Genomic DNA, 24,605 nt, shown 5'->3' with positions numbered 1-24,605 from the left:
GCGATGAACAAAGGTAAGGATATTCTTTTTACAGTTTGATTCTTCTGATGATGTTTTTTATGCAAAATTTAACTTTCTTTGCTTTTAGTGCGAGAGGAAGATCAAATATTACAAAAAAACAGAAGACAGGCTACTTTTCTAGACTTAAAAGTCAAAGTATCATTGAAAATATACTTTTTGTCTTGAAGAAAGACTGCTGTTTTAGTTATTTATTTTCACTTTTAGTAGGCGATGAACAAAGGTAAGGATATTCTTTTTACAGATTGATTCTTCTGGTGATGTTTTTTTTATGCAAATTTTAACTTTCTTTGCTTTTAGTGCAAGAGAAAAATCAAGTATTACAAAAAAACTGAAGACAGACTACTTTTCTAGACATAAAAGTCAAAGTATCATTGAAAATATACTTTTTGTCTTGAAGAAAGACTACTGTTTCATTTATTTATTTTCACTTTTAGTAGGCGATGATCAAAGGTAAGGATATTCTTTTTACAGATTGATTCTTCTGGTGATGTTTTTTTTTTTGCAAATTTTAACTTTCTTTGGTTTTAATGTAAGAGAAAAATCAATTATTACAAAAACACTGAAGACAGACTACTTTTCTAGACTTAAAAGTCAAAGTATCATTGAAAATATACTTTTTGTCTTGAAGAAAGGCTACTGTTTCATTTATTTATTTTCACTTTTAGTAGGCGATGATCAAAGGTAAGGATATTCTTTTTACAGATTGATTCTTCTGGTGATGTTTTTTTTTTTGCAAATTTTAACTTTCTTTGCTTTCAGTGCAAGAGGAAGATCAAATATTACAAAAAAAAAACTGAAGACACACTACTTTTTTGGACTTAAAAGTCAAATTATCATTGAAAATATACTTTTTGTCTTGAAGAAAGACTGCTGTTTTAGTTATTTATTTTCACTTTTAGTAGGCGATGAACAAAGGTAAAGATATTCTTTTTACAGATTGATTCTTCTGGTGATGTTTTTTATATGCAAATTTTAACTTTCTTTGCTTTTAGTGCAAGAGGAAGATCAAATATTACAAAAAAAACTGAAGACAAACTACTTTTCTAGACTTAAAAGTCAAATTATCTTTGAAAATATACTTTTTGTCTTGAAGAAAGACTGCTGTTTCATTTATTTATTTTCACTTTTAGTAGGCGATGAACAAAGATATTCTTTTTACAGATTGATTCTTCTGGTGATGTTTTTTTATTTAACTTTATTTGCTTTTAGTGCAAGAGGAAGATCAAATATTACAAAAAAACTGAAACCAGACTACTTTTATAGACTTAAAAGTCTAGAAAAAGTATCATTGAAAATATACTTTTTGTCTTGAAGAAAGACTACTGTTTTAGTTATTTATTTTCACTTTTAGTAGGCGATGAACAAAGGTAAGGATATTTTTTTTACAGTTTGATTCTTCTGGTGATGTTTTTTTATTGCAAATTTTAACATTCTTTGCTTTTAGTGCAAGAGGAAGATCAAATATTACAAAAAAAAATCTGAAGACATACTACTTTTTTAGACTTAAAAGTCAAATATCATTGAAAATCTACTTTTTGTCTAGAAGAAAGACTGCTGTTTTAGTTATTTATTTTCACTTTCAGTAGGCTATGAACAAAGGTAAGGTTATTCATTTTACAGTTTGATTCTTTTGGTGTATTACAAAAAAAAAACTGAAGATATACTGCGTTTCTAGACTTAAGTTTAGTAGGCGATGAACAAAGGTAAGGATATTCCTTTTACAGTTTGATTTTTCTGGTGATGTTTTTTTTTGTATTATCTCTCTTTTTTGTATTATCTCTTCATTGACTAGGTTGGAGGTGGTGAAGGAATGAATATCATCATTTGTGACGTACCACGGTGAGCCGTTCTCAGCGTTTGTGATTGGTATATCTGAATCACGTGTTACATACAGTTCCCCATAATTGGATGATCCATATGGGGAACAAATTGAAATTTTGTTTACAACAGAAATGTGCGTGTCTCTGCCAATTAAGCAATACAATTATTCAACCTGTCGTGGCAGTTGTTTCCTCTTTGCCTTTACTTAACGTTTCCAGGTGAGGCTGAACCGACAGGTGCGTTCCCAGGTACTTGGTTCCATAAGATTATGGTAGGGGGTTCTTGTTTAGAGTAACCGGTGTGCAAAGCAAGCTTGAATTTTATTCTTACTTTGAGCAGTTAAGAATCAGTTATCTGGTTGATATGTGGTGAAATAATTGCAGTGTCTTCAGCGTAAGTAACGTTCTGCAGTAAACAGTAAATAAAAATTGTTATTTTCTTTTTGTATTTTTTAGTTTTACCGTTTTACAGACAAATGTTCATTACTGAATCATTCAATTTGAATGATAACGGAATTAATTTGTATCTTATGAATTTGTTTATTAAAAAATACGTTTTTCGTTCTTTATTTATTTCCTTCTTATAATATTTTTCTCTAATTTTTTTTGTTGCTACAATCAAGTTCGGATGTGTACTGACAGCTGTCCGATTTGTTTCAGGTCCGTACGTGTGCCCGAAATGCCCGAAAACGTACAAATACCACACATCGTTGTACAATCATTTAAAAGTCGAATGCGGTTTAGAGCCGAAACTGATGTGTCCGGCATTCGGATGCTGTTACAAAACGAAACACAAAGGTTCTCTTAAGCGACATCACGCAGTCGTGCACGGGACTTTACTGTTGACGGACTTGAAAAAGAATTGAAGGAATTTTACGCAGCATAAAGCATATTTTGCATATATTCTTTGAACACGAATCTTTGTAAATAAATATAGTTAACGCTTATCGAATGTCTTTATTTATTTATTTTTTTGTAAATATAATTTTATTGCAGGTTTACACAAAACATTTACATCTTTGTAACTAAATAATTACTAAATGTTAATGATATGTTTTAACAATAAGTTTGATTATTTTGAAATTTTCAAAGTAAATCAAAAGCCGGACTATGTGAGGTATTGCTGTATAATGCTTGAATCCAAAATTTGTTAGAAATGCTTGAAACCATGAAATTCAGAATTTTTACTTTGAAATGATAGTGATTTTATAAATAATTTGTTGCTTAATTTTGATTTGCAGATTGTTTGAAAAGGTTGATAAGTTTAGTTCTGGTGTATTGGATTTGTTTTAGATTGTTAGAATTATTTGAAAAAAAGAACTACTAGTATTCAAATCAATTATTTTTGTATAACGAGTGTTTCATAAAATCCGAACGAGTAATTGGATTAACTTATATTGAAAATAGAAAAAATCAGTTTTAGTTTCTCTTTTTTTTGTGTACTGGTGTGGTATTTTAATAAATATTCTTCATACGTTTGATTGAATTGAAACTTGCCGGAAATCGATCATTAAAATTGACGTTTCATTTGGATTTCAGAACTTGACGTGGATTACTGCGAGGCCTTGGAAGCGCCCACGGGTTTTAGCAAGCTGTGCAAGGATGCGTGTCGGTTCAACTGTTCGAGGAGATTCGATCATAGCGAAAGGTGGCTTCTGTACAAGACTTACAGCGAGATGGACGCGTACGACAGGAACATGTATCTGGGCTCGATGATGGAACCGACGACCGATTTGAAGGAGAACAAACGGAAGATGTACAACTACTTCGTTAAGGTCAAAGGACAAAGGAAGATCATTTGCAAGAACGCGATCCTGAGCATATTCCGCATCGGCAGGAAGAAGTTCGACGTCATTCGCAATCGCGTCTCATCAAATCAATTGTTCTGATTCAGTTCTTGTAGTTTCATTAATTTTGTTTCTTATTAATTCTTTGTATTTGATTAAGTTTTTGTAGAATAAAATAAAAAAGGTTTTCGAAGGTAACCGGACAAAACGGAACATCGTCTTGTTATTGTCAAGCTTTTGTCATCTTGGTTATTTGTATCTTGTTTCGTTTTGTCATGTTCGTTTGTGAATACTGCTGCGCTTTGCTGTTAGATTGTTGAGGGCGTGTGTGTGTACTAGCTACCGTTTTCCTTTTTCTCTTTTTTGTTATTAGGTAAGTTCGTGTGTCCGAAATGCGACTGGAAGTACAAGCACTTCGCCTCGCTTCGTTACCACCTGACCTACCAGTGCGGAAAGGCTCCGGCCTTTAAATGCGAGAACTGCTCGTTCCTCACCAAGCATAAATCGGCCCTCAAGAGACACGTTCTGAACTACCACAGACGCTTTCAACTGATCTAAATCATCAACATCTTCATCATCATATTAGCAGTAATAGTAGTAGTACGAGCAACATGTTCGAAGTCGTATAAATTTGTTAATTCGTTAAATAAATACAAATAATAATAATAATATATCGAGAACGTTCTAGAATTATCATTAACTTCGCTTAACTAGCATGGTCTTGCAACCAAAACAAAATTATGATCGTAATTGTTTTTATGTTATGTTATTAATGGAGATTCGTTTGGGTTTTAGGCCAATTCCAGTGCTTCAATTGCGGCAATTGGTACAAGGCGAAGAGCTCGATGATCAGGCACATTCAGTACGAATGCGGTAAAGAGAAATCGTTCAGCTGCGAAAAGTGCGGGAAGATGTTCAAGAGGAACGACCACCTGAAGCAGCACAGATTGACGCACACTATGTACGATTATTACATCAACGTGAGCGAGCATTGATCGTGTAAAATAAGAGGATGAAGAGAAAAATCAAAGCAATACATACATTTTTACTTATAGATTTTACTTATATCAACTGTTAGCGATTCTTCGTGTCGAATAAATCATTTACATTTCACGCTCTTTCAACATGACGAAGACGAATCCGTCTTTTAATTATCCCCAATTATTATAATATTATTTTTTTTTATGTAGAGTTTATCCTGTAGCTTACACACACACACACAAGTCCTTCGTGTTTTCTTTTTGTTGCGTTTGTGTTTTGTAGTGAAGAGCGCGCGAATTCTCCCCCTTTGTTCAAATGAGCTTTTTGTTTGTTTCTTTTTGATTGTAGGCCCGAACAGCTTTGTCTGCTACCAATGCGGACACTATTACAAGTTCAAGAGTTCTCTGATGCGGCACATCCAGTACGAGTGCGGCAAGGACAAGTCCATTTCGTGCGAGCTCTGCGACAAGAAGTTCAAGCGGAAGGATCAACTCAAGCAACACATGACCACACACTACATGTGCTCAACGCAGACCTACCAATAACAACCAATTTTTTACAACTTTCACCACCAACAAAAGACATAAGCTACACACTAATAACAACTAATTTCTTTTTTTTTTGTAACTTCCACCAACCGACACAAAAGAAATAAGATGCGAAAGAAAATTCAATAAATTTCTGTCAACATTCAACTACATCTCTAACTTATTCCCTAACAGAAAATCGAAACAAGTAAAGAAATTTCAATTCTCAAGCAAATACAGTTACTATTAAACTTTGCTAATAAAAAACTTCCAATTAAAAGAAATTAAGTTTTCTTATAGTTTTAAACGAAAGAAAACAAACAAATTGTTATTTTTTGATAATCATATATGTATTTCTTTTCAGCATAAATAAATCTAGTAGTTGACTGTCATATGTTGTCAAAACAAAAACTGTCTATAAATTCTTCCTTGTTAGGATTTGGCTTATACTTATTTATAAGTCATGTTTACGCAACAAGATAATGCGTATTTGCATTCTCTAATCTTGTTTCTATTTATTTTTAACAAAATAGAGCGAATCCAAAATGTGAATGTATAATAAAAATATAATAGTTGTTACTTTAAACATTTCTTTATCTTTTTTGTTATATAGTTGAGAAGCAAAGGTAACCCATCATCAAAATAGAAGATTTTCATTGAATTCAATTCGAATACAAATATTATCTTTTTAGGTACAATCAAAACAATTTAGATTAAGTTTGATTGCATGCATAGAATCGTTAGAGTAGTGGTAATAAAACTCCTCCTGCAGATTGAAAATAAAGCGAAAGCCAACTTTTCTCCACCCATCCGCTACACTTTGCAAAATAATAAATAAATAATTCAACTAAAAGGAAAACCCTATCTTTTTCTGTTTTAGTGATCGACGGTGTTATGAAGACTTTCCGATGCTCCCAATGCGCCAAACCGTTTTACTCCGTGAATCTGCTGACGAAACATCTGATTTACGAGTGCGGCAAGGAGAGGGGTTTCGGGTGTCAGTGCGGAAGGAAGTACTCGTCGAAGACGGCTTTACGCAGACACGTGCAATACGATTGCGGCAAGGAACCGCAGTTCGTGTGCAATCGGTGTCCGTACAAAGCCTACCAGAAGGTCAACTTGAAGATACATTATCTGAAGAAGCACGACGTGCCCATATAATCGTTTACCAGCCTCAGTATATTTTATAATAATGTGTAGTAGGCGACGCTAACAACAGCAGCAGCAGCAAGAATAGTATTAGTTTAACGGATAATAAAGTATTTTGAAGAAAACATGAAACGAGCTGTGACATTTTATTTATCTTCGATCTTAGAAACGAAAAAAAAAACAACTTTCATTTCAGCTTTCGATTCAGAGTGTGCAAAAAAAAACAATTAAAAGGTTATTGATTATGTTTTTGTTTTCTTTTGTAATTTGTTAGTGTAAATTGTACAATTTCATCATGGAACATTCGGTACCTCAAGAAAGTGTTATTTTGGTAGAAACGTGACCAAAATAGATTGAAAAAATAGTATGTTTTTCTTAACTAATATATTATATTTGTTAATTTGATGTATTATAAATAATTAGATCATTAATTGTTCTAGATTATTGATTTTAGAAGAAAATACAGTGGAACCTCGCATAACGAGCATTTCGCTTAACGAGCAAAATGGATTGTAATAAAAATTACTCGCTTAACGAGCGACGTTTCGCATAACGAGTGATGATGAGAAGAGAAGTCCCGGATTGCACGCTTGCTACATCATTTTTAAAACTTGTGTACACATATTATGAATATGTTTCACTATACGAGTAAAAATCCGCTAATTTTGGAACGGATTCAACTCGTTAAGCGAGGTTCCACTGTATGCAATGTACAATTGTATCTTTGTCATTTAATAATTATATTAATTTCAGATAAATAAATGCAATATTTGTGATCATAAAGAAAACATTTAATTTATGTTTATGCAACAAAACAATGATAAACTTAATAGTTTTATTAAATAATTTAAGGAAAATTGTAAATGTTGTTCGATTTTCATATATTTAGAATATATTTTAGGAAATTAGGAAGTTTACCACAAAAACACAAGATTTAATGAATTCGTTGCTTGTAAGAACTTTAAATATTCATTACATTTATTTAATGTAATTTGAAACAGTTTTCAAAGATGATTAAGTCTATGTAAGTAAAATACGATAAAAATTGTGTTTGTTTTGCTGCTTGAAAGGATAAGAAACGCGTGGATCGTATTATTATTATCTAAATCGTAATCCCTACTAATGTTTTTTTTATATATGCTCACACTAATCCAGTGTTCAACCATAAATTATTATTATTTTTATTATTTTGGTCGTGTTAATAACTATTGTTAATTTCTTTTTCAAGACTTTCTGTGCCCGAACTGCCCACGAAGGTACAAACATAGATTCATACTGAACCGACACATTAAATACGAGTGCGGCATACCGCCGCAGTTCAGCTGTTTCCAATGCACCAGGAGGTTCCGACACAAGTCCGACATGAAACGGCACATCCACGTGGTGCACAGGTCCGGACCGCATCGAAATTGATTCAAAACTAGGAACGAGAAAACGATAAAGAAAAAAGCGTAGCTTAGAAATAAAACTTTCGTGTTTATCCTAGCCAAAGAAGATTTAGTTTTACAGTTTTACTCGATTAACAACTTATTTTTTTATATATTTTCTACGATATTCAATGCTGTTGTGAATAAAGTCTAATTTTTCTTAATGAATTTACGTTAAATCACACTTTTTAATTACATTTCTATTGAGCGAAAAATGACACATTTTCAATGCAATCGAATATAATATATAATGTTCTACCTCAATCTACGACCGAATTCACAGACTTTGAAACTTCTAGGTATTATTGGGTGTTTTAATATGTAAAACATTTGTTTTTCATTGCACAGCGATCCAATTACTCAGAGTAAGACAACTTTGACACAAGGTGACAGCTGTCATTTCAGGAACCATTAAAAATTATCATCCGGCCAATAGGTTGAGAAATGACAATTACAATATATGAGATATCAACTGTATTTAGTTATTAAGATTTTCTACTTTCTATTTTACCAACTATATAGCTTTAATTGTGCATAAAAGTACAATACTAGGTCGAGTCCAGAAAGTCTTCATTGGAGTATAAACCTTCAAGGCCTAAAAATAAACTTTAAGTAAGTAAACTAAGCTAGGTTACTTTTTGTACTAATTGATTGTATTCTGTTTTAGGTGTTTTGATTACTTCTCCGTACTGATATCACATTGACATTTAATAGAATTAAGTCAGTCTTAACTATTAAATTTGATTCAATTCAATGCAAGAGTTAAGGAATCAATGTTTAGTTATTGAAAATTTAATAAAGAATACAGAATTTTCCACTATTACTGAAAATAGGTGTAAATAGTGAAGAGCGTAAGGTAATCTAAGGAATTTAATTAATATTGTCCTTTGTATGGATCTTTCAAATTTTGTATTTTTCAGGTGAAGTATCCGATTCATCAATGTATGATTACTTGAAGTAAAAAAATAAACTACAACTACAGTTTTTGGTCCTTCAAAAGTATCAACAAATAAAACTGTTGCTGTTACTAAACACACGCTGTTTATCCTTTGGTATAATTCCTTGAGCATGACGAGGAGCCGGCTGCGACGGTTATTTTGTTACTAATCAATTGTTTTTTTTTATATTGTCGTTGCTATGGTTGTTATTTCATTTTGATTTGATTTTGATTTGATTTTGTTTATTTTTGATTTCGTAAGTAGAGACAGTAGAGGCCTTGAATGTTTCCGAATCGACGAAATGCGAAATTATTATTAACCGTGAACCTTTTCTGTTCTGTCTGTTCCATTTTCGTTAGGCTGCCTGAACCAGTTCAGATGCATGAAGTGCATGAAAACGTACAAGTACAAGTCCAACATGAAGAGACATCTGCGGTACGAGTGCGGCCTGAGTCCCAAATTCAAGTGCCACTTTTGCGGTCAACTCTTTTACTACAACTGCCAGCTGACCAAGCACGTCAAAAAGTACCACGGCGGGGTCATACTGAAAGCGATCTAAAACAATTGAAAACTTACAAAACATAGCGACAAATTCTTGATTATAAACAATTGATAATTTGACAAACAGATAAAATAATCAAGCAACCCTTCCACGAAACAACCGCACATCGTAACCAACAACAACAGCAGCAGCAGGCAGCAGCAAAGAAAACATCCCTTTTCCATTTCTGTTCATAGACACGTGTAAAATTTTTAAACTTACGACGAAATATATATGTATATGTAAACGTACTAATTAGACAATAACCGATCTTCTTATTATTATTATTATTTGACATATATTATTTTATCAGTTTTAGTCGTTACAGTCGTAATAATGCGCCTCTTTTTTTCTCTGTGTTTTTGTAGGACTCTTCGAGTGTCCGAAATGCCGAAAGACGTACATGTGGAAGAGCACGTTGCGCAGACATCTGCAATACGAGTGCGGGCAAAAGCCGAAGTTCGGGTGTCCGATCTGTGACAGGAGGTTCCATCAGAAAGTCACCTTGCAGAAGCACCTACTCAAGGTGCACCTGTAATCAATGAACACCTATATATATACTCATCAAATAACATATATAATATAGAAATATATATATATTTTTTACATAATTACGTTTACTTATATAGATGGAATGTGTAAGGAATAACTAAATAAATTTATCCGTGAAATCGTCTCTTTCTTTCAAACGGTCAGAGAAAAAACTCTTCCTTTGTTCCCCATCGAAATGCGAAGAAACCGTTACATTTTTTCTACGAATCAACGGTGCAAGTTTTAAAGAGCGTAGAGCAGCGTTTCTCAAACTATGTTCCGCGAAACACTGGTGGAAAGTTAATAGGTGTTCCGTGAAAACCTGAAGTGATGTAATTACTAAGTAAATAATGAATGTCTTTTTCTCATTTTTTTAAAAACTTTATTGATTATGTGTTTTTCAAAATAAAATTTCGGTGTAAATTCAGAGAAAAACTCTTGCGATCAGAGAAAAACTCTTGCGATCAGAGAAAAACTCTTCCTTTGTTCCCCATCGAAATGCGAAGAAACCGCTACCTTTTTCGTACGAATGCCCTATTCGGTGCAAGTTTTAAAGAGCAGCGTTTCTCAAACTATGTTCCGCGAAACACTGGTGGAAAGTTAATAGGTGTTCCGTGAAAAACTAAAGTGTAATTACTAAGTAAATAATGAATGCTTTTTCTCATTTTTGTAAAAACTTGTTTGATCATGTGTATTATCTATACTTCAAAATAAAATTTCGATGTAAATTTCAGAATTTACGAAGTGTTCCGTTGAAGGTAAAGTTTGGGAAACATATGAAACTTAGATTCTTTAATATCCTCGTCTTTATCTTCAAAATGTAATAATTTACTGTAATTGGTGAGTAAAAATACATTGAAAGATATTAGTAAATTGTCAATTGATAAATATTGAAGATTTTTGTGTTATGCACATAAATAAAGATAAATTCGTCACATAGACAATCTAATTTAGTATATTTAAAACTTAAAATTAGTTGTTGATATTTTATTGACTTTTTAAACTTAACAATTAGAAATAATATACGTATCTTTTCTAGTATTAATTGTTTGCTTTGTAGTCTTTAGTGCATTATATATCATTCGGAAATTCAGGAAATTCGAATTATATTTCAGTATTTTTATTACATAAAGTTTGGTTACAGGGTGATTGCTCTTTCGGAATTTATGAGATTTATAGTTTTTCAAAAAGAAAAAGTGAAATTTTGAAGTTCTTTAGAATAATAAACAGTCACTGCAAGCATTTGATATAGAAAATTCGTCTTTATGAATAGGAAACTAGGGGTTATACAAATCTGTATATTGTTAAAAGGAAAATGATTAAAAGTAAACAAGTTAGTTCATTTTTTAATGCTAAAGTGACTTTTGGCTCACCCTGTATAAACTTTTGTTTACAAATTGAATTGATTGTGTAACATTTCTTAACGTTCTACATAACTTTTAGTTGCGTATTTAACTACACTTTCTTGTATAATCATTAAAAACTTCACAATAAGAAATATTGTTTTGTAACAAAGAAAAGATTTCAAACATACAGGACAATAAAAATTAACTGAAGAGTCTTAACATCTTCAAAATTATGTAACATTTTATAACGTTTTATACATGAATAGTTAGATGATCTTTATTATGATATATTAAAAAAATGAAAAAGTTAAGTTGATTGTGTAACATTTCTTAACGTTCTATATAACCTTTAGTTGTGTATTTAACAACACTTTTTTTCTGTAATAATTAGAAAATTTAAAGGTTTCTTGTACATCCAAAATATATCAAGCATACATGATATAATATAAAATTTATTTTATGATATAATATAAAAATATGAAAAAGTTCAAAGTTTTCTTGAAGGTTAATAAAATAATCTAGGAAACACAGAACAATAAAATATATTGATTATTGTATAACATTTCTTAACTTTTAGTTGTGTATTTAACAAGATTTTTGTGTGTAATAGTTAGAAAATTTAAAGGTTTTATAGGTTTCTTGAACTTAAAAGTCAATACTATGTAACATTTCGTAACATTTTGTACATGAATAATTAAAAAAGAAACATGAATAAGTTAAAATCTTTCTTAACGGTTAAAAAATCTTGATAATACTGGACAATAATTGTGTAAAATTTCTTAATATTTTCTATAAACTTTATTATAAGGTTTCTTCTAGGTTTCCTGGACATCAAAAACATATTAATCATTGAATAGTTTTTACAGACTTCTTTTTGATTGAATGTTTGATTTACATCATTAGTTCATTTACAATTAGATAGTGCAATGTAAAATCAAACAAAAAAAATAAGAAAAGTTTTCCTTAAAATTGAAAAAACTTAATTTGTAATTGTTAATTAATTTATGAGTGCAATAAACGTTGTAAACATTATTACTTTAATTATATGGATTATTTAAGCAAATTGATTAATTTTCTTTTTTTTTAGTAGAATTCTTAGATTTTCAAACTATGCTATGTTTTGTTACGTTAAGTAATTAATGTACGAATTGTTTTGGTTTTAGATAAGAGATGTTTCAAATGTTGGAAAATGTATTCCAGCGAGAAGGCGCTGAAACGTCACGTCCAGTTCTATTGCGACGGTAAAACACAATTAGAATCAAATTGAGAAATAAAAAACACACGAACATTTTAAAAACTAATTGTTTGATTTCGATTTTCAGCTCCGCGGAGATTTTCGTGCGTGCATTGCCAGAAACGCTACAGACATCGCGAGAGCTTGGCGAGACACCAGAAACACGGCAAATGTATCGCAAATGAAAAATAAACAAAAACGTTTAGTTTTTTAAAAGAAAAACCTTCTTGATTCTCATTACTGAAAACCCCCAAAACGATTTGTTTCTTTTCAGCTCTTTATCTTTAAATCTTAATCTGGTGTCGGATTCGTACTGTTTGGGAGCATTCACTAATTCGTCGATGTCTCTGTCTGTTCTCAGTTTTAGACCAGTTCATGATGAGGGACAACTACTATCTGTGTCCGCAGTGTCCGAAGTTCTACCTGAGGAAGAACACCATCAAACGGCATCTGCGTTACGAGTGCGGCAAGCAGCCGCAATTCAGGTGTACAGTTTGCGATAAACGATTCTACCAGAAGTCTTCACTCAAGACACACATCATGCTGAAGCACTGAAATATATCAACTACAGAAACACAATTTAGAAACGAGTAAATTACACACACAGCAATAAATAATATGTATGTTCTTTTTTTTATGTATTAATAAAACACAATGATTACTGCTCTCTTTTTCCTCTCTGTTACGTTTTTAGCCTTTGAATTCGTTTATTTTGCAAGTGTATTTTTCTTGGTTTTGTTTGTTGATGTATATAATATTTATTTAATGTTTCAGTTTCAGGTGGAGTCCGTTGCCCGAAATGCGACCGCACTTACAAATGGCACAAAACGATGAAGCGACATTTAACGTACGAGTGCGGAATCTTACCGAAATTCGTTTGCAAATTCTGCTCGAAGGCTTTCTACCAGAAGTACGCGCTGAAGACGCACCTGAGGGGCTTCCACAAAGTCTCCAATTCGTCCATACTTTAATCAATCAAGATGTATTTGTATTGAACGCAATAATACAAGAGCAGTGTAATAAACAAAACAAAAATAAACGTGTCGCGTTATTATAATTCGAATGTAGTAACAACCTTCTTTCTTCGTTTTTTTTTACGTTCGCTTCAATCTGTAATCGATGTTTTTTTTCTGAAACACGCGTATAAGCAAAGCTCATGCGTATTCTGTGTTTCAGTTTCGGTGTTCAGCTGCCATCGATGTCACAGGCAATTCACCAAAGAGATGTCTCTGTACAGTCACTTGAACTTGGACTGCGAGATGACGAGCTCGAGGTTCACGTGCAAAGAGTGCGACGGCGTCTTTAAGAGACGCTTCACGCTGAAAAGGCACATGGCCAGATTCCATAAAAGCTAAATAAATTTAATTCGAAACGAATGTAAACTAAAACAATATATAATTAACAAAAGTATTAATCAATGGGAGAATACGTGACTTTTTTGGCTGAATGAATGAATGAAACCCAATTATTTTTTTCTCTCTCTCGAATCTTAAACTAATGATTGTTCACTGTTCGTGATTTTGTGATGTACTCACCGCAGTTTCTTCTTTTTAGACGGCAATCGTGTGTGTCCGCAGTGTCTGAAGGTGTACAAAAACGAAAACACCCTGCACGTGCATCAGGCCTTCGACTGCGGCAAAATGAAGACGTACTCGTGCACCGTTTGCAGCTACCAAAGCAAACGCAAGTACAACCTGAAGCAGCACTTCTTCAAGCGACATCCCACATCGAATCCGTATTACTGTTAACATGTCTCCGACTACTATAGACAATATATATATATTATGTTTTCGACAATAAAAAACGAAATAATTTTGCTCCGTTTCTCAACACCCATCTTTACTAAAACTACGAACAAAAAAAAAAATAAACCTCTCAACCTCTCATCTTTGTAATAATATGAAACAAACAGTTTTCAGTTGTTGACCACGTGGAATCTCTTGTTTTAGGTAGAACCAAGGTGTCTTGTCCGAAATGCAATTTGGTGTGTTCGACGAAGAAGATCCTGTACGCCCATTTGGCCAAACACTGCGTAAAGTCACCGACCAGCAGCGAGTTTGTGGCGTGCGACGTGAAACCAGATCCGCTCGAAATCGACCAATAAAGTGTACTTTTCCTTTTGCTTTAATTCGCTTGTTAAATGTTTCACTTTCTCTCCCCGCACCCGATAAGAAGCAGCGTTTTGAGTGAGTGCGCTGAGATGCAGCAGCGTCGTGATTCGGTTTCTTTGTTGTTTTAGATGGAACGCAGAAGATGGCCTGTCCGAATTGCTCGAAGATGTACAAGAACGCGGAGAGTCTGAGGTGTCATCTGGGCAAGGATTGCGGCAAGAGGAACCGATTCAGCTGCGACGTTTGCGAGTACTACTGCAGCAGACGCTTCGAATTGGGCAATCACATGTCGCGCAAACATTCGATTGTCCTGCCCAGAAAACTGAAGAGCAAAAATAAACGAACTTAAGAAACAAACAGCATAAACGCAATTGAAAACACCGCTTTATTTCGTTTCATTCCAATCCTTTTCATACGAAGTAGTAGAGTAGATTCAACACATCAAAATATCACTTGAATAATCAATCCTGTGTATACAAATTAGTCAAATTAGTAGAGTTTATTTTCTTTCAGCATTTCGGAGAGCTAAGCTAAGCTAATATTCGCTCGTTTTCCTTATTTTAGTCGTGTGCCTGCAATGCAATAGGAAGTACAAGAACCAGAACAGTCTTCGGGTGCACATGTCCCTCGACTGTGGCAAGGAGAAACGGATCACGTGTCCCATTTGCAGGAAGTTCAAGACCAGCAGGAAATTCCAGCTCGGCGTGCACATGTTCCGCAAACACAACATTGCACCGAAACGCATACGCGGACCCAAAACTCACTACGCAACTTATCACTGAAACTAAATCAACAGTTAATTAAACATTATTCAAAAGCCCAGCGAAATATTTAGACAGATTGTAATTGAAAGCGGAGGTCTTCAAATTCATCTATTGCATCTGGTATTGCAATTATGTCAAAAACAAGGCTTCATTGATGTTGTTTTATAAGCACACAATTTTATTTTTATTCCATATCTAGCCTACTATTATTCATACTGTTGAAAAAACAATTATTTTTCACAGATAATCTTTGTTTAAAAGATCTGTGTACGAAAAAGTAAAGAATTTGTAACTTTTTTTTATTCGAAACAAGTTTAAAATTTCGATTTTGACTCAAAGACGAACACAGTTTGAAGACCGCTGCGATCATGCGTTTCTGCATTGTATTATTATTATGCATCGAATGCAGATTTTATACCATTATAGATGAGTAGCGTCATAACAAAATAAAATAAAAATTATCGTTTTTAGAAGACCGAATGAATGAATGTTACACAATAATATTATAGAATAAAAGTTATTTTTTTTTTAAACATTGTATACTTCTTTTAGGTAAATGATTAAATACAGGTATCCTTCTTATAATATATAGTGATTAAGTGTTATCCATGTTTTAAGCGTAATAAAATGTTGAGTTTTCAAAAAAATATATGGAAATTGTTAACAGGATCGCATTTAGGTTGTCGTAGGCTTACTGCAACTCTGTTCATTAAAACTAAACAACTAAATATGTATTCTTGAAACTTAATACCAATATTTTGTTTTGTTTTCGACTCAAACAATATTGTAGACTCTAAAAAATCGAAGAAGGAAATCTTCTTGGATTATTACAGAATTTTGTAATCCGAATAGTATTGATTTAAAACAAACATTTGTCACTATCTTTTTACAGTGTTTAAGAGGTTTGGGTGTAGTAAAATTTGTGAGTAGTTCTACGTTTTTACGTTGCGTGTGTTTTTAATTTTCTTCGAGTTTTTTCTAGACATGATCTAAAGTTGGATTTGCTTTTTTTCTTCTTCCTGTTTCAGGCAAGATCAGATGTCCGCAATGCGAAAAAGTGTACAAGAATTTTGAAACGTTGAGGGCGCACATGTCGTACGATTGCGGTCGCAAAAAGAGAAAATTCCGTTGCAATATCTGCAAAACTTACACGACGGGCAGAAAATTTGACATGAAGAAGCACATGATCAGGAAACACTTTGCATAATAATGTATAATAATAATGATAATTAACACTGAATAAACCTTCAACGAACATTATATCCTTTCTATTACTTTCTGTTCTTTTAAATGATCTGTACATTTTTTTTATGTGTTTGATTGCTTTCTTTACGTTTTATTTTTTTCGTTTCTTTTTCTCGTTTTGCAGGCGCCGTCTGCGGGAACTGCGGCAAAGTGTACAAGAACAAGAAGAGCAGGAACAACCACGTCCGGTACGAGTGCGGCGTCGCACCGTCGTTCTTCTGTCCGTTCGTCGATTGTCCTTACAAGGCCAAACGGAAGTTCTGTCTGCAGCAGCATCTGCTTTTCAGACATAAAATCAAGAAACCCTCGAGTCTCATTCTTAATCGCAGTTGATGAGCGACGATCCAGCGACAATTATTAATTGAATGGATTGAACGTGGAAAACACGTGGAATCCACTTAAACACTTACTTAAATGTTAACTTAGAAAGAAATAGGTGCAAATTTTAATAAACACTATCATTATTAAGTTTCCGTCTTCTTTAATGAAATTAACAATAATTTTATTGTTTTTTTTAATAGCTAAATATTATGAATTAATAATGAATAGTTGTAAACAGTGATCTTTTTCTATACAATTGACAATCGAACATAAACTGTTGTTTTTGAAAATTTTGAACAACTACTAATGCTTAATAGCGAAATTTGCAGTAGTTCATCGCTGACACACATGTATAGCTTGTGTCAAATCTTATCATACGTCAACGATGATTAACTCTGTTCATCTAAGTAAATCTGGTAACAGTTAAATTTCCTATAGAAGTGTTTCGCTTTAATTAAATCTGCTTCTTCCAAACATTTAATAAACATTTTGTTGTAGATATTCGACGTTGAAACGCAAACTTAAATATTCCCAAGATTATACGTTCAAGTGTCACATTCTGACATACGTCAGTAACAAAATATAATTGAATTTGTTTGAAAGTTACCAATGTCTAAAAGTAATTGGACTGTTGAAAAAACATATAATCTTTGTTCATTACTCATTTTGAAGTGTCTCCTTATGACATACGTCAATGTCAAAAGATGATTAACTCTGAATATTACCAATATCTAGGAGTAACTGGATTGTATAAAAACAGGAATCTGGTAAAAGTTGTATGGTATAATTGTATATTTGTAGATATAATTTTTTAAGAAATTTATATCAATTTATTTATTGATATAAATCTCTTTCAGCCCTATTTCTACCCCCTTTCGAGTTTAAAAGCCACAACAAATTTTGTTTGTTTTTGGGAAACGAACTAACGACCTTTCGTATCAGATTTTCGTGATACAGGAGACCATAGCCACATGGCTACAGCCGCCCTTAGATATATTACATTACTGTTGTAAGTGGTAAAATATACACCATGAAGCTGTCGAGGAAGCTTAGCTCTGATTAGCTCGGGGGAGTTAAGCAGGGAGAATTAGTATTATCCGTTAAGTATTAGTAGAGAATAGGTTTAAGTATAGTTTTATAAGGGTTGTAAGCAGTAATAAATTGTCATGTTGAAACCCCAACGATTTCTTCTTTCGCCCGCGAAACTTGGTCCTTCGTCTAAATACAGTGAACTAATTTTGTTTTATAGTTATTTCTTTTTAATTATGTACAACTATTTCAGTAACACAATTTATAATTTTATATAAATATAATAAATTTATTGCAGATCGACTACATTACAGTTAAGTACTTCCAAAACTGATTTTTCCAAAATTTAACAACCATTTTGTTCTAGGTATTCTTCATTAAAACTCAAATTGAAATGTCACATTCTGACACATGTCAATGTCAAACGATGGTTAACTCTGTATGCGCATTACTAACATCTAAAAGTAGTATGTGTATTTTCTTATTTCCGTTTTGATACTGCACATGACCATAAACGGAAATATGAAACGTTTAAATCAATCGTTTTTTTTTTGTAGAGACACGATGACGTTGTTTTTTTTGGTGAATTTTGACATTTCGTATGTTTGCAGGTTATACGTGTCCGAAGTGCGGAAAGATGTACAGGCACAGCCAGAGCAGATTCACGCACTTGAAGTTCGAGTGCGGCAAAGATCCGCAATTCTATTGTACCGAGTACAACTGTACGTTTAAGACGAAAAGGAAATGGAACTTGAGGACACACTTGTCCTTGAAGCACGACTTTAACTACTGAAACTGAAAATCTTATTCAGTGTTAGACAAATACATATTACAACGTATTTGATTTTCTTTTTTTTCCACAATTGAAGAATCGTTATGATACATGACAATTTTGTTTCCGTGGTTACTATTTTCATAGTCACAAATTTTGTTTGTTATTAAAACATCATTTAATTAAAGAAAACTTATATCATGTGAAAGCTTCTTTTTTTTGGTATTTTTTATATGGATTATAATAGAAATCCAAATATTGTGATATATATTTCGTTGGAATAAAGAAATTTTGTAAAATGGTGTTTCAACAATAATCTTTTTTTAGTTAATATTTGATGAAATTGTAGAACATATTTTATTTCATTTGTTTGTATAATTTTATATAATATTTTTTTTAATGAATAGCGAAATGACAGCTGTCATAACTTCAAAATGACAGCTGTCAAAAAGTAAAAAAAAAATAAACCTGCTATAACTACCAACAAGTGTGTTTAGTTGCGGGACAACAAGGTTGAGAAACACTGATCTATACTATATATATTTAGTGTATAAAACCTTTAAACCAAATCTTTTTGTTACAAAACTAGTAGATTTGTCAGTTTCCATTCAGTATTTAGCAGTATAAAGAAAAAGTATCAGATCGTGCTCGTAAAATGATTTTTTTCTTTTCTGTTTTAGATAATTTATATTATTGCAAGGTTTGCAGCAGAACTTACATGTACAAGAAAACTTTGCTATATCATCAGAGACATGAGTGCGGAAAGGAACCGGAGTTTTCCTGCCCTATTCCAGGTTGCCAGATTAAATCCAAACAGAAAGGAAACATCATCAGACATATCAGGAACATGCACAAGAATATTTACAAATCGAGTGAATGGAATTCAAAGTATTCAAATTACAAAAAAGGTTCAAAAAGAAAAGTTAAGAAATTACGTTAAATGTTCGTATCTCAGATGTTGAATGAAATGAAATTATTTATAGAAAGTGAAAAATATTGTTGATATTTTTTCATAAATTTCATGTCTATTTTTCATAATTCTGTATAGTTTCATAGCTTTATAATAAAAAATCTCATGATTCTGCTTAGTTTTCGGTCTAAATAAGAAAGAAATGTCCTTATTTCAATATATTATTTATAGAAAATTGAAGTTAACAACAAAAAATATTGTTGTTTTCATATTGTTTCAGAAATTTCTTGACGATTTTTCATAATTTGTTCAAAATTCTGTTTAGTTTCAGTGTAAATAAGAAAGAAATGTTCTTATTTCAATATATTATTTATAGAAAATTGAAGTTAACAACAAAAAATATTGTTGTTTTCATATTATTCCATAAATTCCTTGACGATTTTTCATAATTTGTAAGAAAAAATTTCCTTACAATTACAAAAAATTATTTATAGAAAATTGAAGTTATCAACAAAAAATATTGTTGATTTCATATTTTTTCATGATTTTTCAATAATTTTGCTTAATTTCAGGTTTTTATAAAACATATGTCCTTATTGCAATAAAATGAAATTAATTAGAAAAAATTGAAGTTAACAATCACAATTATTGTTGATTTCATATTGTGTCGCAAATTTCGTGTCGATTTTTCATATTTTTTCATAAATCTGCTTAATTTTAGGTTTTGGTTTATAATAAATGAACCTATTTGTTTTTTATTGGTTTTGATTCGTGTCTCCAATTCTTCAGTTCATAATCACTTACCGTTTTCTCTTTTCCAGTATCAGGTTTTCCCTGTGACAATTGTTACCGCAGTTACAAGCATTTGCGAAGTTTGCAGAACCATAGGAAATTCGAATGCGGAAAGAAGCCCAGATACGGATGCACCGTCAAAGGATGTAAATTTATATCTAAACGGAAAGGAAATTGGATCGTTCACATGACAAAAATTCACAATAGAATTAAAAAATAAATAAAATTACCACAAATAAATTTCATAATTTATTTTATATTCTTAATTGTACACTTTTCATTAATTGTTTTTTTTTTTATATATAACGCACTAACTTCAAATTCATTATTTTCTAATTTAAAAACAAAAAACCATTGATTACCTCATTTTTCTATTAAAAGTGTTTATTTTTTTATAGTTATCAAAATTAAATATACAGTTAATTGTGTACAATAGTCTTTGAAACGTAAATGTAATTGAGAATTGTTGAAATAAAAGTGATTAGTTTTTTAAGCATTAGATCCATGCATAATCATAGCACTGCGCTGCGAGTTTCGCTAATATCCTTGCTTGAAACCGGACTAATCGAGAACTTATAAAACGGACAAGAAGAGACGTTTATTGCCTCTTTACACCGATCAATTTTCGTGTACTAATTTGTTTTATTTTCATCAATTCGAATTTAGTTTGTTTTGAAATTTTCAAACTGTTAAAGTACAAATCCGGACTGATCGAATCAAAACTATGCGTGAAGGACGCACACCGAATTTGCAATAAATCAAAAACTATTTAATCGTAAGTGAATTAATGCTTTTTTAAATTTGAATTGAAAATTATTTAAGTTTTTGGGGAAATCAATACAAAAATATGGTATAAATTGGTTTCACAGAAAGATTTGTAATAAATAATAATTTAAAACTTGCACGTGCAGATATTTGTGAAATCAATGAATCATGAATCAAAGAAAAAGAACATAAAATTTTGGGATATTGTCTAATCTTATATTAATTAACATTATCTGAAGTTGTAAATATTGCGGTAATATTGAAGAAAAAAAACAGATCTTTTTGAAAATTGTTAAAGCAGATAATGAATACATCAATACCTCGCATAGTACGGATTCAATCAATACGTATTCACTATAGTCCGGTTTGAAAATTAAAAAAAAAACTTAGTGAGTACACTCTTCTTCCATTCCTACAAACTGAAGTTGTCCTTCCTCTTCCTATCACATTATCTCCATCTATATCTTGCAACCTCCCTCACCTTTTATAACATCTTCCTCTTGCAACACATCTAAGACCTTCTTTAACATCTACTTAATGTCTTCACCACATTCATATCAACAATATCGACGTACATCTTCTACCAGCTGCATGTCCATTTAACGAGATTAACAGACATGTGACTTTCCACGAGTGGTAAATGGTAGAATACAACAACATTCTTCAATTTAAGAAAATATCTTTCTTGATGAAAAACGAACTTTGAATATCATGTAATTATCAATTATCTGAATTTCGTTAATTCTCAAAACGTATGTTTCGAGAAATTGAAGGTTTTGTGAAACAGTCTAAGAATCTAAGGATCTAGGTGTGCCGCGAAAATTGAAGTCCAAAGCATATAAATTCAAGTGTGCCTTAGGAAAAAAAAAGGTGAAAACCTGTAAAGATGAGTATATAATTTGCACTGATAATGAAATACATCGATATTTTTGCAGATTTATACTAATTTGTAATTATTCTTTCAGGTGTGGAGATCATAATCTGAGGTGATATTTGCAGCAGCAATCGACAATCAACAACAAATTAAAGACGAAGAAGAAATATAAATATTGTTATTAATAAACTGTTTTAACATGTTGACACACACACACTGTTTCTTCCTATTCTCTCTCGGTGCTGGGTATTAAAGCTTGCGAAAAAAAAAAAAAACTTTAAAGAACGGCGAGCGTTGTTGGTAAATCTTTGCGTGTTGGTTGCAGGTCCGCATTACAAGTGTCCATATTGCCCGAAGAGATACCGGCACAGACAAAGCAGACACAGACACTCGATCGAATGCAGGAAACAGATCCTCCTCTGACAAATCGCTGACGACGGAAGCGCAACATGAGATTATTTTTTATTTTGAAAACATTTATTACAAAAAGAAATTCTATTCTCTTTTTTTTTTATTTCTTCTCTGAGTCTCTTTGAATAAAAATGAAAAGTTCGTTCTATTTTTGACAACAAACAACAAACAAAAAGAATACGCTCTCTCGTCCAGTTTATTCTCACTTATTTGTATGCTATTACTACTACTATTACTACTACTACCATACCCATTTAATCTGAATCTTTGACGTCGCGAGATAGCAAAGAGGTTGCTCTCTAAGATCTTCGGGTCAATCTGATAGATAGGATGCTAATGGTTGGTGTTTTTTTTCTTGCTCGGTTTTAGGGAATTATCCGTGCCCGAACTGCAGCATCCCCTGCATGGACAAATCGACGCAGATGAGGCACGTGCGATTCGAGTGCGAGCTGGGCAGGAGCTTCCCATGCCCGTACAGAAACTGCACGTACAAGGCCAAGCTCAAGCATCATCTGGCTTACCACATGTCCTCGTCGAAGCACAGAATTTACAACACCAACGTAAATTAGATTACGTTCAATTTCAGAGCCTCAAATCAGTATATAAACCTTATGTATCATCAACCCCAAACCCCCCAAATTCGCGTCACAAGACCGACGCATCTAATTCTTAAGTAGAACTCTGCACATACTGTATATTTTTTTTACCATAGGAAAGCTTTCTTCCCAACTTATTCTACATATATTCAACTGGATCCGTTATCAATTATAACGCGAGAAGAACAAATAAATAATTCCTAAGGATGTTATTTTTTTCTTTTTTTGTAATTTTATATTTAAATTAATAAAAAAAAGAACAGTCCGTTTCATCAGTTTCTTTCATCCACAATAAACTAAACTCTTTGTGTCGCCTCCACTAAAACTCCCGCTACTCAAGATTCAGAAATAATGACCGTGGCTATTTTCGTTCTTTTTCTCTTTTTGGTTTTAGGCGACGGAAAGATCTACCCGTGCGACAGGTGTTCCAGACGGTACAAGCACAAGGCCTCTCTGTATAACCACCGGACGTTCGAGTGCGGAAAGCTTCCGCAGTTCTTCTGCGCCTTTCAATGCGGTTACATGACGAAGAGGAAGGCCAGCCTCAAGCAGCACTACATCATGGTACACAAAGGGCATCCGATTTTTTTAAATAAGTAATAAATAGTATTAATCGATTTTGCTCATTTCTATTGCTCCTTAACTTTCCAACCGAAGATCCATGCATTGATTGACTGTATTAGTTATAATTAATATTAATTGTTTTTTTTTAGTTTTAGATCAGCTGTGGATTTGAGTACAGGAATGGAAGAAATCTTTTTTTTTTAATTTATATCATTCGAAAACAAGACTTAAAATATAAGAATATATTAATTATTTCATTAAGAAATCTCTGGTATAAAACGAGAATATTGTTAAATAATAAGTTTTATGAAGCAAACAGAAAATAGGGAAGGAATTAAGTCTTATTCATGACTACTAAACTAGACAAGAAGTCTAGTGTATTTCTTCTACTAGTTTCGAAGGGTAAAATCATTAAGTTATCTGGACAAATATTATTATGATTGTATCCAAATTATTCTATAGAAGCTTTAAAAATTACTATGGAACAAGAAGATCTAGAAAAAGTAACTTTGTTCTGCCCTAACACACTAGAAAAGGAGTTTTAAGTATAATAGGGTACAATACAAACAGAAGACTTTTTTTTGTATTAATCCTAGAGATATTTCATCTTAAGATACTGGCACTCTGATTGAATGTCACTGCATACATTCTTTTAAGTAAAAACAAATATTCATTTTCATTAATTTGACTTTTTTACATTTGGCAACGGACTAGTTATTTTATCCAGTTTTCCAACTCAACGAAGTTAAAACTAGACCGTAGTAGTGTATTGCTATTAATATGGTTAAGTTGTATTGCTAGGAGACGGTCAGCTGGTTACCTGCCAAATGGGTGACAGATACTCAGAAAAAAAACAATTTTTAGAAATTTCCCAGTTGACCGTCGCCTACTCGTCGCGTAACACTCGGTTCAGCTGTCTCATTCATTCAAGTGAAAATAATATGTCCGAGCACGTGAACAACCAAACACGATTGTCTATGCGTTTGAGCGGCACAAGATTGTCTACACGCGCCAAATGCCATTGTCTTCGCATTGTCAAGAACACGCATGCGTTCCGACTACTTCGGAGTAGAAGGGACAAAAGTGCAGTCAGAATTGTATGGACATGAATGCTATGTCTATTCTCTATACGCCACTTCGTGATTAAAA

At 32.4% G+C, this 24,605-nt stretch overlaps 6 protein-coding genes across 6 annotated transcripts; all 6 read left to right on the top strand.

Annotated features, from left to right (window-relative positions):
- Nucleotides 1-1,714: 1,714 nt before the first annotated feature.
- On the top strand, nucleotides 1,715-4,186 carry LOC108567500. Its single transcript, XM_017927996.1, has 3 exons — nucleotides 1,715-1,724; nucleotides 3,381-3,698; nucleotides 4,002-4,186. The coding sequence occupies exons 1-3, from the start codon at nucleotides 1,715-1,717 to the stop codon at nucleotides 4,184-4,186; spliced, it is 513 nt and encodes a 170-aa protein (XP_017783485.1).
- Nucleotides 4,187-4,343: 157 nt separating this feature from the next.
- Nucleotides 4,344-5,154, top strand: LOC108567499 (oocyte zinc finger protein XlCOF22-like). Its single transcript, XM_017927995.1, has 3 exons — nucleotides 4,344-4,374; nucleotides 4,424-4,612; nucleotides 4,958-5,154. The coding sequence occupies exons 1-3, from the start codon at nucleotides 4,344-4,346 to the stop codon at nucleotides 5,152-5,154; spliced, it is 417 nt and encodes a 138-aa protein (XP_017783484.1).
- A 3,878-nt stretch (nucleotides 5,155-9,032) lies between these two features.
- On the top strand, nucleotides 9,033-9,729 carry LOC108567498 (zinc finger protein 425-like). Its single transcript, XM_017927994.1, has 2 exons — nucleotides 9,033-9,183; nucleotides 9,560-9,729. The coding sequence occupies exons 1-2, from the start codon at nucleotides 9,033-9,035 to the stop codon at nucleotides 9,727-9,729; spliced, it is 321 nt and encodes a 106-aa protein (XP_017783483.1).
- A 2,528-nt stretch (nucleotides 9,730-12,257) lies between these two features.
- On the top strand, nucleotides 12,258-13,273 carry LOC108567497 (zinc finger protein 425-like). The gene is made up of 4 exons (XM_017927992.1): nucleotides 12,258-12,309; nucleotides 12,391-12,468; nucleotides 12,664-12,789; nucleotides 13,077-13,273. The coding sequence occupies exons 1-4, from the start codon at nucleotides 12,258-12,260 to the stop codon at nucleotides 13,271-13,273; spliced, it is 453 nt and encodes a 150-aa protein (XP_017783481.1).
- Nucleotides 13,274-13,525: 252 nt separating this feature from the next.
- Nucleotides 13,526-14,406, top strand: LOC108567496 (gastrula zinc finger protein XlCGF44.2-like). Its single transcript, XM_017927991.1, has 3 exons — nucleotides 13,526-13,629; nucleotides 13,843-14,045; nucleotides 14,252-14,406. Exons 1-3 carry the CDS (start codon nucleotides 13,526-13,528, stop codon nucleotides 14,404-14,406), a joined length of 462 nt encoding a protein of 153 aa, XP_017783480.1.
- Nucleotides 14,407-14,555: 149 nt separating this feature from the next.
- Nucleotides 14,556-22,865, top strand: LOC108567495 (zinc finger protein 425-like). The gene is made up of 7 exons (XM_017927990.1): nucleotides 14,556-14,742; nucleotides 14,978-15,130; nucleotides 16,206-16,307; nucleotides 16,547-16,732; nucleotides 18,384-18,494; nucleotides 20,276-20,392; nucleotides 22,666-22,865. Exons 1-7 carry the CDS (start codon nucleotides 14,556-14,558, stop codon nucleotides 22,863-22,865), a joined length of 1,056 nt encoding a protein of 351 aa, XP_017783479.1.
- The last annotated feature ends 1,740 nt before the right edge of the window (nucleotides 22,866-24,605 follow it).

This window comes from Nicrophorus vespilloides, unplaced genomic scaffold (assembly GCF_001412225.1).
Source record: "Nicrophorus vespilloides isolate i.1.1-1 unplaced genomic scaffold, Nicve_v1.0, whole genome shotgun sequence".
Classification (NCBI taxonomy): Eukaryota; Metazoa; Arthropoda; class Insecta; order Coleoptera; family Silphidae; genus Nicrophorus; species Nicrophorus vespilloides.
Note: the sequence above shows the minus strand (reverse complement) of the source record. Positions and strands in the feature narration are given on the sequence as shown.